General features: G+C 24.2%; 1 protein-coding gene and 1 long non-coding RNA gene across 4 annotated transcripts in view; both read left to right on the plus strand.

Moving 5' to 3' along the window:
• The window catches only part of LOC129960190 (uncharacterized), a 34,090-nt gene extending 21,020 nt beyond the window's left edge, over positions 1-13,070 (plus strand). Inside the window, exons 11-20 of one of the 3 annotated variants that reach the window (XM_056073412.1) lie at positions 2,991-3,008; positions 6,033-6,053; positions 7,087-7,104; positions 8,407-8,427; positions 9,597-9,614; positions 11,373-11,393; positions 11,495-11,512; positions 12,485-12,517; positions 12,711-12,725; positions 13,009-13,070. In XM_056073412.1, the coding sequence (XP_055929387.1) occupies positions 2,991-3,008; positions 6,033-6,053; positions 7,087-7,104; positions 8,407-8,427; positions 9,597-9,614; positions 11,373-11,393; positions 11,495-11,512; positions 12,485-12,517; positions 12,711-12,725; positions 13,009-13,055 (230 nt within the window). In that variant the 3' untranslated portion in view covers positions 13,056-13,070. The remainder of the gene's footprint in view (positions 1-2,990; positions 3,009-6,032; positions 6,054-7,086; positions 7,105-8,406; positions 8,428-9,596; positions 9,615-11,372; positions 11,394-11,494; positions 11,513-12,484; positions 12,518-12,710; positions 12,726-13,008) is intronic. The other 2 variants (XM_056073421.1, XM_056073430.1) reach the window with 2 other exon arrangements.
• A 367-nt stretch (positions 13,071-13,437) lies between these two features.
• Positions 13,438-20,983, plus strand: LOC129960208 (uncharacterized). Its single transcript, XR_008783559.1, has 3 exons — positions 13,438-14,386; positions 15,379-15,393; positions 18,156-20,983. It is a non-coding gene; the product is annotated as an uncharacterized LOC129960208 (long non-coding RNA).
• Positions 20,984-21,033: the final 50 nt, after the last annotated feature.

Raw genomic sequence — 21,033 nt, forward strand, 5'->3', positions numbered from 1 at the left:
AATAAGCTTTCTATGCTTGAAAGAAAGAGATTACGAAGAAGTAAAATATAATAGAAAAATACAAAGAGTAGAAAGAGAATTTGGGACCTACAGAGCTCATTTCAAAGAGGTTTGTTTCGATTATTGTAAAAAGAAGTACTCCATCTTAGTCACATCATTTTTTTCTCTTCATATGAAAATACAGGTTACAAGAAACCAGGACATAGTAAGTAAACTTTAATTAATTATTTAAAACTATCACTTATTAATACAACACTGCTCAAATTTGCATTGCTATTTTTTTTATTTGATTTGATTATTTTTTTAATTTTATAATTGATTAAAACTTTATCTACTTATTATATTTCTTAAAGAAATTTTAATTACCATTTAATATTTTTAACTCATTAATTCAGATTTGAAAAATAAATTTCAAAAAATTTATTTAAATTAGTTTCCTCTTTTTTTTGCATTATTTATAGATAAATTTATTTAATCACTGAAAAATAAGAAATCTGACAATGCGAGGTTGAAATCATTACCTGAGAGCATATATATTTTTTTATTATGAAAATTTGTATGATTGCTGTAAATTATTTGTAGACATTAAAATTACTCAATTCTTTCTTGTGCAAGTGATTGATATCTAATGATAACATAACAAAATAATAAACTAATGAATACTGATTGCTAATTTTATAAATTTCGTAACTAGTATTGTCCAATATTAAAATATATTTTATACAGTAGCGCAATCATTATCGAATTTTCGTACTTTGAATACTAAATATTCTAGTGTTCTTCAGAATATTCAATGACCAAAATGTTAGTAAGGAAAGATCAAATTGACAATTAATATTTATCTCATTAACAATAGTTTATTTTCGAATTCCTAACATTTAAATGTTATTCGTGATTAAAAATCAAATCATGAAATCTATTGATAAAATAAATAAGCTGTAAAATTCAACAAAAAACACTTATAATAAAAAATGTATTTGAAGTTTTTAGTTTAGTTATATTAAAGTCTCGTTATAAAGCAACACTAGGGCTATTTTGGGACGGACCTCGTAATTTTGAACCACGGTCAGATGACGAGGACGACACCTGAACAGGCAATCCCCTCTCCACACCAGCTGGAGGACGTTTTGTCACGACCGATTTAACGTGCAACAGACCCCCTTACACGACGGCTCTTCGGTGGAATCGGGTCACGAACCTGAAACCCTCCGGTTTCGAAGCCGTGACCTTACCACCAGGCCACCGAGGCCCCAAATTTATTTGAAACCGTATTTCTATAAGAATGAACAAGAAAATTCAAATAATCAAAAGCCAGTATATATTGTTATAAAATTAACTAATTTTTTAACACAAGGCAAGTTATGAAAATATTGGCCAAGTGATTCAAATTATCCCACACCACAAAAGGAAACATTCGAGGCTTAGTTTAGTGAAAGAGTTATCGCGACAGCATGAAAGCGGGGGTTAAGAGTGAGTCCTAATAACCATCATCAGCCATGGTACGACTCCTTACGTAAAAGATAACTTCTGTCATGGGAATATAGGTAACTCGTCCCCACAACCTTAATGCATTCACGAGAAAAGAAAAAAATAATAATCACCGTAATGGAAAATTCTATCCTCATATCTGAGATGGTTTTCAATGAGCTAAATGATTGAAATAAGTACTTTAGTGTTACACTCACTATCTCTGAGAGTATACAGATTTGACTGAAGGATCTGGACTCCGCTACAGCAATAAGATGGGAATTTTGGTTGAATCCTAATAACCGTCACTGGCCTTTCCAGGTACATCCGGTAACGACATTATTATGCTTTTATTATGTCTACCAAGGGGCGAGAACCAACCACAATATCAGATACTTCACATCCTCATACTTCTGATACCATGAAAATAGCAATTAATTCGATAAAAAATTATCACTTTAGTGAATTTTCAGATAATATATAGTCATCAGCTATAAGTATCAACAGCAATTAATAACAACTTGATTAAATCGTGGTGCTACGTTGATATAACAATGATATTTGTTTTAAAAGCAATGATATCTAAAGAATTCTGTAAAATGCTTCATTCGACATGCTTAATGCGACAACCTAATGCAAAAGTAGATCAAAGCACTTTACATGGAAGATAATTAGATTTTGTACTGCCAAATTTGATCCTGCATTACTTCTTAAGTACTAGGTGCTCTCTAAAGAAGAGATTTCCAAAAGTTCAAATAATTTATAATTAAAGCAAATCAAAATTTAATATTTTCCTCTATAACTTTGGAGCATACTATAGTACTCAAACTACTTTTATTCCACATTAAAATTTAAAAAATAAGCTTGCTGTAATATTATTTTATTCTGGTATATTTTTTTCTCTAACTTGAATAAATTATTTAATATTAAAAATTCTTTATACTAACCTTAGTATGCATTACATGATGTGATACTTTTTTTGTGTTATCTAAAATAATATAAAACAGTCAAATCAAATTTGATTGTAACAGTTCCAATGCATGACTTATTTATTTAATTTATCATGTTCACATTTTAAAGATGTTCATTTAGCATGTTCATATTATATGTATACGGAAGAATGGAAAATGTTTTTCAAAAGGAAACTTCTACCAAATAATATCCAAGGAAACGTAAATTGTGAAGTAAATTACACCTAGCTAGTTGTGACATCTTTATAATTTGGAAATCTATCTCCCAGAAATCAACTAAATGTTATTTTTGAGTCTTTTATGTTTCATTTACACTTTGAGATATTTGCCCTCGTTCAAATTTTCAAATTCAGAGTGCAAGAAACAAATTTAATGCATAGTTGTCTTATCGTAAAACTCAGAAAAGGTCCAGGTATGGAGTAAAGTCGTTAGATATCAATCACTTTCAAAATACTTAAGGCAACTTATAAAAATTTGATTATTTCATATGTTTGCATAAACTGTATTGTTATAGATTTATAATTCATTAACAACATTCATCTTCTATTGCAGCGAATGTGCACACCTACCGTAAGTCTGAAAATTATCGGAAAAAAAATTTATTAACATTGTTTCAATCATTAAAATTTACTTTTTTAGCCTTTTTAATATTCCATTTTAAATATTTTCTAGGTTATTTATTAAATTGTAGTTTCACTATTTGAAATTGTACTGATTTTGGTTCGAAAGATGTTAATTAAATGCAGATAGTAATAAGACAAAATAATCTTTCCATCAAAAAGCAATTGCAAATTCTTGTGAAATCGATGAAAAGGGATTTTTATTTCCTGATCAACATCAGAAAATTACTTATGATGCCTATGTAAGAAAATATTGATTTTCTTTATCTTTATTAAAGTTGTCAGATTGTCATAATATCATTTTCATCACTTAATTATTTTCTTCGCTATTATTTCATGTTTTCTATAGAATCAGATTTCGAGTGCAACATCAGGAAAAGTGTTTAATTGTTGTGAAACAATAATCGAAGATGAAAGTTAAAAAGATTTAGAAGAAAAAACAGAGAATTTTTATGAAATGTTTCCAACAAATTTGTCATCATGAATGCATTTGATAGCATATAATTTTTTTTCGTAGAAGGAAAAAAAATACCTCAAAATTTTATTATGGCATTTATTACCACATAATTTTTTAAATTTCACATACATGTTAGCAGCTCGAGCTAAAACTGTGAAAATTTCAGCTATTTACCCTTCATTATCTCAAGACCATTATCTTTATGCATATAAGAAGATAAAGACCAAGATGTGAGGTGGCTATTATAATCTCAGATTTAACAAAGAAATGAGAAAAAAAATTATTTTTTGTAATTTGTTTTGTGAATAAATTAATGCATAGTATTTTCGTACCAAAATTTCGAAATCAAAAGTTTATAGGCATTCTCATTATTCATGAATATAATCTTTTCGGAGGTTAAAATTACTTTCGCTCAATATTTATAAATGTCTCCTTATTATTAAATATAATCTTGATGCGAAAAAATGAAATGAGCTTCGAATTATCTCTAAAAGCATTTGTTCAAGCATAACCAAGAACTGCATCAGAATATACTAGTGTAGATATGTGGGGCTTAAAAGAGTGAGCACCTATTTATTCTTGTCTAAGATTTAGCACTTATTATTCTGATCTTCGAATTATCTCTAAAAGCATTTGTTCAAACATAACCAAAAACTGCATCGGAATATACTAGTGTAGATATGTGGGGCTTAAAAGATTGAGCACCTATTTATTCTTGTCTAAGATTTAGCACTTATTATTCTGATCTTCGAATTATCTCTAAAAGCATTTGTTCAAGCATAACCAAAAACTGCATCAGGATATACTAGTGTAGATATGTGGGGCTTAAAAGAGTGAGCACCTATTTATTCTTGTCTAAGATTTAGCACTTATTATTCTGATCTTCGAAGTATCTCTAAAAGCATTTGTTCAAACATAACCAAAAACTGCATCGGAATATACTAGTGTAGATATGTGGGCTTAAAAGAGTGAGCACCTATTTATTCTGGTTTAAGATTTAGCACCTATTAGTCTAATCTTCGAATTATCTTTAAAAGCATTTGTTCAAGCATAACCAAGAACTGCATCAAAATATACTAGTGTAGATATGTGGGCTTAAAAGAGTGAGCACCTATTTATTCTGGTCTAAGATTTAGCACCTATTATTCTGATCTTCGAATTATCTTTAAAGCATTTATTTGTTCAAGCATAACCAAAAACTGCATCGAAATATACTAGTGCAGATATGTGGGGCTTGAAAGAGTGAGCACCTATTTATTCTAGTCTATCAAATGATTTTAAAGTCAAAACATGTAAGCAGAGATTAGAGAAACTTAGAGAATTTATTCATACGACCTCTTGATTTTTCACTTATTAAAATCCTTTTAGCACTGGGCTAAAATGAATTGCGATTTATTAGCATAAATTTGAAAATTTTATAGTTGTAATAGGTATTATAGATGCAATTTTTTATTGGAATAGTTACAGATACTCCAATAATAAATCTATTGGAGGAATATAAATTTCAATCTAAAATATGGTTTATCAGAAGTTAGAAATATTTTAAGGAAAATGACTTGAGATATAAACTGAAGCATTTGAATTTTTGTAAGTCATATAATTAAAAAAAATTAATTTAAAAACTGAAAAAAAAGTATGAAGGATATATGATAGTTGAGATGCATAATATTTTATAATGAAATATGATGAGTTTTCCCTGAAATTGTGGAAGTAAAATGATATGAGCAAATATTCGAAATTAAATTATTATACGAAGAAAGATTTGTTTTTGGTTCGAAGTAAGAAATATTTTTAAAAAGTAACTCCGTTTTGTTCGATTGTTTAAGGATTGCATATTCTGGAAAAATGAACATTGATATCACTCTAAGTATTTGAAATAGCTCTCTTGTTTGTACTAACAATATATGTAACAAATAAGATTTAAAAATGAAATAGTTTTAACAAACAAAATTGATTATAAAGAAACAATAGATTTCGTACAACATAAATTTTCCAATAGTTTGTACGCAAAAATCCTCTCTGATAGGTAGGAATTGGTATTAAATTAAATATTTCAAAAAAATATTATTTTAAGCAGGAAGCTCCATGATAGCAAATGAAGATTCCCTGTTGAGCTATATTTAGATAACGATTTTCCTGTTAAAAATCTTCCATAAAAATAAGTTACACAAGCAGAATTTTTATCAATGATGCTTTTCATTTAAAGCATACTTTTTCAATTGCTTGACAAACAAAAACTTTTGCCAAAAGTTTTTTTATATAGAAAAGTACTTTTGCTATAAGAAAGTAATCTAAGCGATTAAAAAGGAAGGGACAATGTAATATATGAAAAGATGGAGTAAATTGTCAAAGAAAGTAAAAATTACAGAAAAAAAATGATAAGACGTAAGAAGAGTTCGATGCATAACAATAACGGCGGGAATGTCTGACTGTTTTCAAAGTTTGGTTTGCTCGATATGAAAACGTATATTCCATTTTACTCACATTCTTCTTTTTTCTCTTCACACTCAAATACAGGTTACAAGAAACCAGGCCAAAGTAAGTAAATTTTTGATATTTTCACCATTATTTTCTTAATTTGTAGTATAAGATTAAAGTTATTACCTAAAAATATTTGTTTATTTTATTCTATCAGAAATAAATGAAGTAATTGGAAACTATATGTTAACTTTAAAATAACTTATATTTTTTCATACTAGTGATTAATGTTATACACTTTAGTTAAATAATAAAAAAAACAAAAGTAGGTAATACACCACTGAAAGAAACAATAAATTTTTGAAATTCAAATAAATAATTAATTTTTAAATTCTTTAAGATAACAAGTATGAATCTCATCTACAAATTACTTCATGCAATGCATCAGCAGAATAAAATGTGGGAAAATCTAAATTGACAAGAATCATTTCATATTATTAAATTGTAAACAAACTTTAAGTATCATTTAAAATATTCAAACATAAACAAAACCATAAAATATATCATATAGTCAAAAATTGTTTTCATAATATTACATTTGTAAATAAATTGTGCTTCTTCGAAATGTACTGATTAGAGCTATCCTAGTTTCTTCCAATTCTATTCTATATATAAAAATAGTTACATTAAACTCTCAGCTTTCTGAGAACTATTAACTGCAACTTATGACTTTGTCAATGAGATCGATTGCACTGAGATAAAAATATTGGAAAATAAAATTATAACAATTTTTCTTTATAATTAAAAATTATTTTGTAGTATTTAATTCGCAAATCCTTTCAAATTTTGTTCCAATTAATTTTAAAATTTAAAGTCCAAAATATAAAATTAAATTGCAGCCAAATTTGATAGGTGATGCTAAAAATATTTTTTAAGATAAATTCTTATATTAATAATATGAACATAAATCATATTAGCTAATTTTTTTATTTCAAATAAAAATTAATAATTTATGAAACAAACGTAAATGCATAAGGTTTTTAAATACGTTCCTCTTTCAAATATATTATAGCAAATTTTATACACTTTTATTGATAAACATTTCTAATGTTTTATAATTAATTCAATAACATAATTCATTTTCTTTTTATAGCGGATGTGCATCACTACCGTAAGTCTGAAATATATAAAAAAAGAAGCATTTTTTCAATCAGTTGTTCTATTCTTTAAAAATTGCCTATAAATTTGCTGATTGACTTTATAGTAAGAAAGTTAAGGAACGTAGATTTGAGTGTTTGTCATTTTTAATATTTTATTCTGATATTAATGATATGAGCTTGTTTCGAAATATTTTTGTCATTGCCGAGTTGTATCAAATACAGATATTAATAAATCAAAATAATTTTATTTTGATTGAAATATTGATAAAGTGAAGGAAAAAAAATAATAAAGAAGTTGCTTATTGTCAATAGAAAAGTGTTTGTGATAAACATTTCGAATAAAGACAAATTGCTTTAGACTTACTGTTACACAGTCCCAGTATCAGATTAAACATAAATTTAATTTCGAATCAACTATTTTCTTCGTACTTGATAGCTTGAATTTCTTTTACAATTTTTTTTGCTGGAATTCAGGTAGACTGTGTGGCAATAACTGTGTAGACTATGTAGCGATAACTGTGTAGACTGTGTAGCAATAACTGTGTAGATTGTGTAGCAATAACTGTGAAACAAGAAATTAAGGCAATTAATCAAAATGGTAAGAAAGAAAATAGAAAATTTATGCAAATTCATATTATATAGTTTTTGGTAACAAATGAATTGAATATATCTTACAATTTTTCTTCGTGGAGAGGGAAAAAAACCTGAAATACAGAGATTGATTATATCTCAGCTAAAAGAAATTGCGATGTTATAACAGTAGATTACGATAATACTTTTGATATCATTATGTATTCATAAACATATTAGAGAACTTTTCAACAAAATGAGATAGTTATTCATTTCACAAAAAAAAAAGGAAAATCTGTGAAAATTTCGAAAACGTTTGAAAATCGTATATTTTGTTTCTTATTTGTTTTCCTACTGAAATTTCAGAATCGCTTCAAACAATAATTTCAATTAAAAAATTATTGTTTTAGTTAAAACATTGAAATTTATCTTATCAAAATTTTTTTATACTTTCTGTTTTTCTGAACTCTGCAAAGTTGGATGATTATCAATTTAAATCTATATTTGAAAGTTTCATAATAAGACATAGAGTAGTAGTTAGAGTAGTACAAAAATCTTTCCTCTAATCCAATGACAAAAATTTCAGCGAAATTGTCTTAACTTTTTCATTGAAGTGGATATTGGAGAAATGTGTGCATAAATGGGAAAAAGCTAATTTATACATCCTATATAAATTGTGATTGATATTAAAACGTATTATATTAATATTTTTAAACTTTTATTTTCTTGGAATTCAAATACAGGATACAAGAAACCAGGAATGAGTAAGTTGACTTTTTTTTATTACAAATTTATTTTCCATTCTTTATGTAATGACTTTATCATGAGTATATTTAACAATTCTTGTTGAACATTATTACTCACAACATCAATTTGCCGATTTGAGGAAGGGTGGGCGGAGTATATGAACTCAGCGTGCTTAACCTCCGGGCATGTTAACCGCATGAGAGATAGGGGGCTTAACAATGGCATTACATAGCAGGATGCTTGTTCTTTATTAAATATTATAAAGAATAATAAATACTGAAGTTTAATTAAATACTTAGAAAAGTTACGTACTAACTTTAAAATGGCATATAGCTCTCTCTTATATTAAATAGTATTATATATTTCAACCAAATAATATTATTAGTGGTTAATATTACATATTTCAACCGAAGAACAAAACAAAAATTCTAGGTGATATCCCATTAATAAAATAATGCATTCTTAAAATTTAAATACGCAATAAATACACTTGTTTAAGAATTCATAAAAAAGTAAACTAATTTTAAAATTCTTAACAAATAGCAAATAGCAATCTCATTGAAAAATTATTTCAAACTATAGATTAGTAGGAATAAATGTATATAAACTTAACTTGCTAGCAGTCATGCCATATTATTATGTTAAATTATTCTCAAACTTTAAACGTCAACCACAGAATAAAGATCCATATAATCCATCATCTATACAATAAAAATATCATACAGTTAAAAATCATTTTCGTAAAATATCCCTCAGTTAATTTAAAGCTATTAACTGTAACTTATCGTCCCTGAGATCATTGAAATAAAGATATTTTAAAACAGAATTATAAAATCTTTCTTTATAAATAGAATGTATTTGTTTTTATTTAATTTCCAAAACTTTTCAATTTTTGCTTCGATTAGCTTTAAAATTCAAAGTTCAATGCATAAAATTAAATATGAAGGTTGATCCTAAAAATAAGTTGCTTAAGATAAATTTTTCAATTATTAATATAGACTTAAGTTAAATTAACTATTTTTAAAACTGCAAATAAAAATAAAGAATTCATGAAAAAATATAAATGCATAAACTGTTTAATATCAATCTCTTTCAAACATTTTATACCTAATTTTATTCGTTTTAATTCATGAACTATATTCCTGATGTTACATAATTCATTAACAAAATTCCTTTTCTTTTTCAGCCGATGTGCACCACTACCGTGAGTCTGAAGATATTAATAATATGGATTCATTTCAAAATAATTTATTCATTATCGAGTTCATTCAAATGCAGATATCAAGAGATCAAATATTTTTATTTGAACAAAACTATTGATAAAGTAAATGATAAAAACTAAATAATAAGGAAGATACTAACCATCAAAAGAAAAGTGTTTGTTTCAAACGTTTAAAATAAAAACGAATTAATATTTCTCATTACTGTTACAGTAGTATTAATTTAGACATAAATTTAATTTTATAATAACTGTTTTCTTTGCAATATAAAGGTTGAATTTCCTTTACAATGCTCTTTACTATCACTAAAATAGGAATATGTAATACCTCTAAAGAAAGAAATTCAGACAAACTGTCATGATCGTAGAAAAGAAAACAGAAAATTAATACAAATTAATTTTATAGAATTTTAAATAATAAATGCATTAAGGATCATGTTATTTTCTTCGTGGAGAGAAAAAAATACGACATAGTTTTTTTATAGGTAGGGAAGTGAAAAAAATACAAATTGTGTCACTAATTCTAATTTAACAAAAGAAAATGCTATATTCTAATCGGGGTTTACAACAATATTTTTCTTATAACTACGTATTCATATACATATTAAAGAAATTTCCGACAGAGAAAACCAACATTCATTTCACAAATGAGAGAATGATCTGAGAAAATTTCGAATTTCTGAATTAAAAAATTGATTTTGCCATTTCAGTCAGCAAACATATACTAAGTAGAACGTACAATTTACAATAATTGTAAAATATTATTGTATTTAATGAAACAATAAAAATTATTTATCGTAATTTTATTAAATTTTCAGTTCTCTAAATAGATCAAGTTTGCCAAATGTCATTTTAACTTGAATTTGAAAGAAGGTATACATAATTATATAAAGTTATTGCGTTTAATAAAAAACAGCTCTTCAGATAAACTGACAGTTTATCTGAAGTAATGCATGATACATAATAAAGTTTATGAAATATTTTTTGAATTTTGCATCAAAACTATCGATACAGAAATGAGTGCACTTTTGTACACAGACACATATTTATATATTCTATGTTTGCTAGGCAGAATATGCAAACTGCTTTTATTTTTTTCTTTTTAACAAAACAATCCTTCATTGAAAATAATTTTTAACAATTATATTTTTGATTAGATATATTTATATGAATTAAGGGAATATAGGCAAATGAAGTAACATTTTTCCATTTTCAACTTAGTTTATTCATTTATTTTCATATATTTGTACTAATTTATTTACAAATATATATATAAAGGCTTTTATAAAAAATTGATGCCAGATAAAAAAAAAATCCTGCTCTAAATCAGAATTTAAAAAATTTCAATAAAAACTGTATAGATTTTCAAAATAATATTTATCTTCATTTTGTATCTGAAAGCGAGTATAAAAAAAATTCTGGTAAAAATCAGCCGAAAAATTTAATTTTAGGGATAATAGTTTCAAAATAAATAATCATATGTAAACAATAAACTAAATACATAAACATGGGCACAATAGTTAATAATAGCTTTTTTCTCTAATAAATTTATCTTAGGGGAATTCATTGGGAGTTTTATGTAGCAATAAATGCAAAAATTAACAAACTTTAATTTTTAATTATTTTTTAATGTATAAGTTGTAATAAAATTATATTAAATGTAGCTTTTAAATGAATTGTGTGATTTTAATTATATTAAAATATGCCATACTAACATTTTAAACATTTTTAAATTCAAAACAGAATACAAGAAACCGGGACAGAGTAAGTTGATATTTATTTTATAAATTTACCTTTCGTTACCATGAACTTCTTTTCTGTATCATGTATCGTTATATTTATTAAATGTATTTTATTCATTTTAGCCAATATTCACAATCATCGTAAGTACTATATGAAGCATTATAATAAGTGTCAAAGAATATTTCTTATGCATAAAGTGTTGTGATATATACAGAATGTCAAAAAACAATTTTTATTTAAAAAATTATTCCTTATACTTTTAAAACACATAAAAACACATAAATTTTACTAATTTTTAACAAATCCTTAATACATTTTGTCTTTGACAAATTTCAAATTGTTGTTTAGCTGAGCAAATATAGGAAAATATTTTCTGCTATAAATCATTCAATGAATTTCAGAATTTTGAATTACAGTTTTAATTATTACAATCCCTAAATAGACAGAATGTTATTATTTATCATTAAATTAGTCGTCTTAAAAGAAAATGTCAACGCTTTTGTTTACAGAACAATCTAATCCTTGAAAAATTATATTTCAAAATAAAATGTCATCTTCTAAATGCCATCTTGGAATCAGAAAATATACAATTCAGTATAGAAATTGAATAATAAATCATTTTCACACTTATAAAGATCAAAGCCTTATTCAAAATTTAAGCATTTCATTTAATTCAGCATTAAGCATTTCATTTTTATTCAGCATTTAAATTCAGCTATCAAAGATTACTCCTTATGTTTGAAAATATTTGAGATTATTAAAAAAATTATATGAAGTTAGGAAATATTTAAATGATTAACATTATAAAATTTTGTTATTAATTTTAATGATAAGTGCAAACATGATTTATCAAAGAAAATGTGATTTATTAGAAAATATTAATACTCAAAAAAAGCAAAATATTATTTAGATATTACTATTGAATAATCAATGAAAATAACAATACTTTGAATTTTTTTCATTAAATGATATATTCATACGTTAATACGTTCATACACTTCATACGTTAAGAGGATAAAAGTGGAATAAAAAAAATTTAAAATTCTTTAAAACTTATTCTAATATTTTTTATACTTGCTTTACTGTTTTTAATTTTTTAAATTTATTTTAAGCTATGACTACTACTCCTGCACCTGTGCCACAGAGTAAGTACATTTATCCTTATTTCAATATTTTATCAATTACTTAAGAATATATTAAATTCTAAATTTCTTGGAATTATTTTTAAATAGATGGTGTCCTGTATACTATTTTCGTTAGAAAAGCAAAGTGCCTTTATTAAGTGATGTAATTTCTAAATTCAGTATATAATCTCGAGCGTTTCTTTCATTTTTGCAGAGCCCGTAACTGGTGGTAAGTACACAAAACTTTTAAAACTAAAATTTCCATACTTTAATTACAGAAGAAAATTAAATGCATTAATATACTATATATTTCATGTATTTTGCAGATTTTCTATTATGTACAATAAAAAAAATTTAAGGAATATTAAATTCAATAATATATTCATGTATCTATGAAATTATAGTCCTTTGATTAAAAAATAAACTTAGCACTTATTTTTAATATGCTTAATTAACATTTTATACAATATTTGATTCACGTTTTTTATCCTTTTTTTCATATTTATTTTCAGTTTACTACATGAGTGAGTACATTATTATTTATTTTTTGTGTTTCTGAAAAATTACTCCTAGCATGAATTTCTATTTCCTTTATTTGCACAGAATGAAATCGAAGTTTTCTTCAAATACTGAACCAATAAAATAGATTTATAGTATATTGTTAATCCAGATACAAAATTTTGATAACATAACCTGTCTATATATGTTTAAAGCAAATCAGAGAAAATTTAAAATATTCTTTTTTTTTTCAATTTATTTCTTTATTGACTTTCTAGAACACAATTTCAATTATTAAGATATTCTAGCAAAAATTTTTTAAACGAAAATATCTCAAATATATTGAATTAATCTTTTAGAAATCAATTTAATTTAAAACATAAATCTAACAAGCATTTTCTGATATTTTGATATTAAGTTAATTTTTCATACTAGAAACGTAATTAAAAACAATTTCGAACTAATCTTTATAAGTTATTTAAGGTTAAATTAGTTCTCAGTGTTTCTGATAATTTCTGGTAATCATATGTAAGCTTTACAAATTGATCTATCTTGACTGATACAGAAATTAAATTTATATAAGCTTTCCAAATGGAACAATAAATCATTTTCACACTTATAATTTTATAAATTTATATAAACTTTCCAAGTGGAAAGGAACTTTTATATATTTTGTAACAGAACAATATCTATTATAATTCTCATTTAGTTACGTTCCTCAGATTTATAGACAATACTTGCAATAAAATTTAATAATTTTTAGTTAAATAATAAATTAAAAAATTTCATAGTGCGGAAAATCATTATTAAATAGGACAAAGGATAATTATCAAGATAACTTACAATCACAACAGAGCAGGTTAGGAAAAAATGCTATCAGAGTATCGAATAGTTTAGATAATTGATAAATATTAATTTCAAGAACGAATAAAATGTGTACTCATCAGAAACATATGAATATAATGAATAATAATATACAAAGTATAAATAATAAAGAATTCTATTATAAAAATACAAATAATAAACTCAAGCACATAATATTTCCAAATTTACAGCAAAGGCTCAAAAGACATTAAACGCACAATAATGTGAATGTTATGCTTATGAGATTGAATATATTATTCAATATTTGATCAAATTTGTGTGTAAAGTTTTAGCTCAAATCAGTTTCAATTTGATAAACAGTTTTCAAACAGTTTTTACAAGTTCTAATAAAATACTTTAATAAATCAGTTCTTTATTTCATAACCTTTCAGATAAAGGAATTTACAGATCTGACAAAGCTTATATTGATGTGTTTTTGTTTATAAATTTCAATGTAATTATACAATTCAAATAAAATATTTACTAAATATGTATGTATTATTATTTTTTCAGTTAACATGATTTACAGTAAGTATTTTTTTTCAATATAATGCCTGTAAAAAATATTAGTTTCCTGTATTTTTATATAACATATAAATTAAAATTAATAAATGAATTTTTCTTTGGAAATGTTTAGCTTTTTTTATATTTTTTCCGCCTCCTTTAAAAAGAAATTATTCAAGTGATTTTTAGTTTATTAAAATTAAGACAATAATCTTTCCTTTATCATTGAAGAAATTTAATAATAAAAATTTGACAATACAACAAGTTCAATTTCAATTTTTATGGATGAAATAAGACAAAAAACACCAAATGAAATATTTAGCTTAAATATATTAATCTCCCATTCGTTATTCTAATACTAATTATTGTTAAATTAATTATAATCTGACGAATAATAGAAATAAAATGGAACTTGAATTATTTTGATTGATTGATATTAGTCTCTTACATGAATTCATCTTTCCAAGCTTTCTACCATTCGAATATCTAGAAATTTCCACATATAAATCTTATGAGATAATTTCGACATTTCAGCTTTTTTTAATTTTTAAAATGTTGGCGGAAACAAGGTGGGATTTAAAGAAGACGATTTAATTATTAAGAGAATTTTAATATTAATAAGTTTCGGATTATATCATCTTAAATAAATAGAATAGATGATGAAATCTCAAATGGACATGAAAGTAAATATAGAATCCAAAATTTATGTTACTATTGGCTTATGTGCATAGATGTCATTTCTAAAATTTGTATAATTATTATAATGATAATTCGAGCAAATAAGTATTTAAAATTATAAATTTAATATATAAGTTGCTTTAAATGTAATATTTTTATTCATAAAGTTCAGATATATTTGTTTTAGTTAAATTAATTTTTCATAATTATTTATAGAAAGTTCTAGAAATATAAACAAAAATACATTTGATAATAAAAATTTTTATAAAAGTTAAAGTATTATATTTATTACTTTTTAATGAATCATTAACTCATTTTAATTTTTTTTACTATTTTAGATTATTTTGCTGTTGGTAAGTAAATAACATTTTATGATACGATAAAAGCGTTTCTTTTTTTTATTATTAATAAGAAAAGTATTACAGATTTTCAATTGTGCTAAACATTGGTGTTTCTTATATTACATTATTTGACCATTTTAACCATTAGAAATATTAAATTCTTGTATCTACTAAGTTTTAAAAAATAAAAATTAAAGTATTTCAAAACTGTCCTGAGAATTTTTAATGTTCTTACATAACCAAAAATAATTTAATGTTTTTTTCAATAAGTTGTAACTATTTATTTTACTGTTTTCTGTGGGTGTAAACAAAATTGTGTTCCTGCCAATTTTATATCTGGCAATAAGAGATCGATATTTTTTTAATTCATAAAGAAAATTAATTAAACATAATGAATAGGAAAAATTAATCAATAGAAGAAAATTTCCGTAGCCCATTTAGAAAAAAAAATTTCATGTTATAAAATAAATTACAGCTAACTCATACTTTTAGCCTCTTTTGTTTAAATTCACTTGATTCATGTTTTTTAAGGATGGAATTTTGTAAACAATCGCCCCCCCCCCTTCATGGGCCAAAATTCTGAAATTTTTTATATTTGTTTTTCTCTAATCTAAATCTCAATAATTTCAAATCTCTTGATTGACCAATAATGTGTTCATTTCTATAGAATCTTATTTCACGGTTTTTTTTATTCATAGTATTTCTAACCATAAAATACAAATTATATTAAAGATTAAAAAGTTGAAAAAATTAACACAGTTATAATCATGATTACCAGTGGAGTAAAATATAAGAAATTATGTTTCATAATCGAGAAAGGATCAATATGAGAAAGAAATTTATAAGCAATGAAATCATTCAAAAATTAGATCCTCGGATATTCATAGCACGTTAAAATAAATCATAAAATTGATCAAAATTTTAATTTATTGTTAATACTTCTAATAAAATCGAACGTTTACTATGTTTACTATGAAACTATGTTTTGACATCTATTTTTTTTATTAAAAAAATTTTTTTAATTAAAAATCTTATGAAAAAGATTTAAAAAAATTTGAAACATGATTCTAAAAATAAAAATATTTCTAATGGGAACTAAAGTAATCACTATTCTAGTAAATTGTAAATATACAGAATATCTACAAATTTTAATATTTATTATGAGCAATTTAGAATACTACTAAAAGATAATTTTATTCATTAAAAATATTTATAAGGGTATATGGACATTGCTTTCAATAGTAGCTTCTATACGGCGATTCTTCCTCTGTACAATCAAGTTAGATTCCAGAAGACGGCTTTAGCATTTTACGTTTTGTAAGTCACAATAGATGTCATAAGATATGAAGACTCAAAACCTGAAAGTAGTAAATATAAAAAACATTCAAAAAACACTTTTATCGTTACATTAAAATTTAAAAATTATAAGAAAAGTCTAGAAAAAACAAAAATCATAAAAGCATCAGGTGCAGTTAATTGAAGATGTATGCAATAAATACCATTAATTAAGATGTATGCAATAAATTCCAAGCACTTGTTGTATAATAGTGATATTATAATGTGGTATATAATTATAAACTGAATACGATCCCAACGTTTACCTCTTTGCCCCTCATTTGTTACAATTTTTTTTTTTTTGATTTTTGAAAAATGAATTTATTTTTTCTTTTTAAAACTGATAAAAATGCTTTTTATTATTTTGAGGGTTTTTTTTTTTTTTTCATTTCGCCATCTTTCAGTTCTTAACATAAGCAAGGTAATAGAATAAACAGGATAGAGCATAGAATCAGGCAAATAAAATTTTTGAACCATAAATTGTAAACTCAAGTAAATTGCACTTCCAATAGAGATACAAAGCAGTTTTAGACTTTTATTTTTTTTATCTATACTGTTTTCAATAATAATTTCATATTCTAATTAATAACAGAGCTCTCTGAATGCATAACAAAAATGGCAGTTAAATATGAAATACTTAAATTAACGCTTCAACTATTAAGAATATCTAAGTAATTTACAATAGACTAAGTTTTTATTGTTACTCATTACCCACAATTCAACTCTTCCGCATAGACATTTACGAAATTAGAAATTATAACATATATACTACAATGTTCCACAACTTGACAAAATCTATTTTATAGTAACGAAGAAAAATTAAGTTATGTTGAAGCATGTTTCAAACAGAAAAGTCCCAACACATTTTTGTCAGTACTTTTAATAACAAAGAGTAGATCAAACTGTACATTTTTAAACTAATTTTTCATTTAAAAATGTGCATTTTGTAAAGTCAAAATCAATATGCGCATGAAAAAAATGATAAATGAGAGTCCGCCAAATTTTGTCCTACTATCACTATTAAATTAGAGAAAAAAAAGAATAGGCTGTTTTGACGTTTTATTTTAAAATCGCATGTTCAAATATATCAGAATTGATTCAAAATTGCTTTTGCTAATCAACAATGCCTCATAATTTAGGTCATCTGTAGAATATACATTAGATATTGTTTTCTTTTCTCACGTTTGTATCATATCACTATATTTTGAATAAAATTCTCACAAGTATATTTATAGTTGTTTCAAAAAATGTTTTGCATAAATTCCTATGAAACATTTGCTGTAATTATTGATACAAAAAATATAAAAAAGATGTTGTTTTATTCTAGATTTTGTATTGTTATTGTCCAAAAATATTTAGTAGCTATTCGATTAGAATAATATTTTTATCATGTTATATTTCGTTTCATGTTCGTTTACATGATTCTTTTCTTTTAATAGGTGGACGTTTGACTGGAAGTAAGACTTTTAAATTAAACTATTATCGTAATGAAATAAATTCAATAATTCGGAAATAATTCATTCACTTGGTTAGGGTAATAGTAAAAATATGACAAAATAGATTGTTTTGCATCAAAATAAAAAAACTTTAATCAAAATTAAATTAGCAAAATAACAAATAATGTTATAAGCTATGAAGCAGATAATAATTAAAAGATGTATTGTATATATCGAAAAATTCCTTTTAAGCAATAAAAAGTTTTCTAAAAATGTTTTTTTTTATTTAAAAGCGTTCAATAAATTGTATTCTATCCAAATACATTTTTTTTAAAATTGCATAGATAAATATGCAAAGAGCCTTTTTTCAGCATCTGATTTTAATAGTTTCAAACTTCTAAAATGACAAAATGATGACAGAGTAAGATCAATTTTATTGGCTTCTATTCGTATGGTAATTGGTTGTCCATTATTTTAATTTAGATATTTTGATTGAATTTCTCTGAATTACAAACCTTAATTTGAATATTTGTAGAATATATAAGACAATAATTTGGAACAATAGAATATCTTAAATAAATGCAAATATGCATTTATTTCAATATTTTGATAAAAATTTTCAGTGAGAAAAGCAAGAATTTGTAAATATCTTTAACTTCCACTTATAAATCAGGCAATATTTATCTCCCTTATTTTAATCCATATGTCAAATGAATTCTAAAAGATTTCAACTATAGAATTGAAAATTTTTATTTAAAAATTCAAAAATATTTGTTATTTGCACAAGCAAGCATTGATGATCAAACTTAATTGATTGTTAAATGAAAAAGACAACAAAATATAAATAAACTTCTTAAGAATTGTAATCCTCAAACATAATTATTTTCCCTTCAAATAAGAAATATTTCATAATATTCAACTTCTTTTATATCAATTGACTAAATATATTTATTCTTGACAAAAAAGAAAATGTCACTTTTTATCAAAAATTCTTTATCGGGAAATTATCCAGTAGTATATGCGATTTTTTTACTAGCAGTTAAAAATCATGTATAACGACGGGTAGATAAACAGAAACAATATTCAGTCCCTAAAAAAGGAGTGGTAATAAGGCACTAACTCTCAACAATAGAAATTTTGAAGAGGAGTGACTGTAAATATCTTAAGCATTATTTTATATATGCGCATAATTCTTATGATTAAGATATTTTGATACCTGATCTTTATTATTATGCAAAAATTTTGTTATATTTCAATTTTTCACATAGTTACATCTAAAAATTTGTAAAAATATAATTTTTTATTGACAAAATTATTTTATATATTTATGTAGAAAAATTATGTTCCTTTAATGAATAAAAAAAAATTGAGAAATATATTATTGTTTCGTCCAAGTTTAGTTAATTAATCTAACATCGAAAGTGGCGTTATTTTTCAAAATAGTATAACTCTCGAAATTTTCATCAGAAATTTACAAACATTTTTGGAGGTTTATTTCATACTGAAGAATCAATTGAGCAAAACCATTTCCAGATGTTTTGAGAAAATTTCGATATATTAATTAATTAACTATGTTGATAAACTCAGTCAAATAGTTTATCTGTCTAAATAAATATATCTCTTTAAGCTATTTCTATTGACACCAGTTTTGTGAAGTTGTGATAAGAAATGCTGGACTTATCGAAACGTCTCTCTTTTTTTGTTGTTGATAACTGTACATTAGAGCAATAAATCAAGAATCTATAGATTGACAATAAAGAGTATTTGAAAACAAAATTCAAATTTATTTCTTACTTTTCTGATAAGAATAATTATACCAAAAAAAACACATATCTTCATAAGAAACAGTCGTTTCGAGAACAAAACATTTATCAAGAAACGATCGTAGGTGTCAAAACAAAGGCGCGTAATGTAACTGAAAGTCCAAATAATAATCACTTTTACTTTCGTTTATACAAATTATTGTCATCAGCAATGCAAGACCTGCTGGAGTAGCTTACCCACGAAAATATTTTTAATATCTTAATATTTTTTTTTCATTTTTTAAATACTAATTCATTTTACTAGTATCCGCTTTTTATATAATGAATCAGCATAAATATGACATTTTAAATTATTTCTTTCACTGATCCACTTTTCAAATCATATATTTAATATTAAAAGTTTTAAATATTTAAAAGACAAATATTGAATTTTTATTATTTAAAAATCAATTATCCTTTTTTCACGGATATAAAGTAGTCCGAAAAAATAATATTTAAGCTATAAATATGAGCTAATCTGAAGACTTATCTAAAAAATTGCATGAATTTATAAATCTAAACAGGAAGGGATTGAAGCATATAATACTTTACTGTATGTCTTTAAAAAAAGCCAATAATAGATCCTCAATGTCCTATAACTAAAAAGGCCACAAAATATTCGATAGCAATATTGAAAAATTAAAAAGCATGATAATGTATTCTTCTTTTACATCATTTTGTACTCAAATGAATAAATATAGTATAAATGACAAGAAAATATCATTTAAAAAATAATACAGCATTTTATCTTGTTCGTATTTTGTACTAAATAATTTCAATGAAGCTATATTCAAAATTGTACAATCACAATGATGAAAAAAATAGATTTTCAAAAAAATTCTGATATAATAAAATATTTCAAAAGTCTTATCAAACTATATGTTATAAAATTTATTATTCAATTTATAATCTTGCAAAAAGAAGTTTTTTCATTTAAAATTATATTATATATTTTTTATTTTTAACTAAAAATAATTTATATTCATTAAAAAATCTTTTTTTTTTATTATTGACATCAAAACTCTTATAAAGATACCCTTTTAGTTATGAAAAAATGTAATTACTTATTAGTGTAATTT

This window comes from Argiope bruennichi, chromosome 2 (genome assembly GCF_947563725.1).
Source record: "Argiope bruennichi chromosome 2, qqArgBrue1.1, whole genome shotgun sequence".
In the NCBI taxonomy this organism is placed as follows: Eukaryota; Metazoa; Arthropoda; class Arachnida; order Araneae; family Araneidae; genus Argiope; species Argiope bruennichi.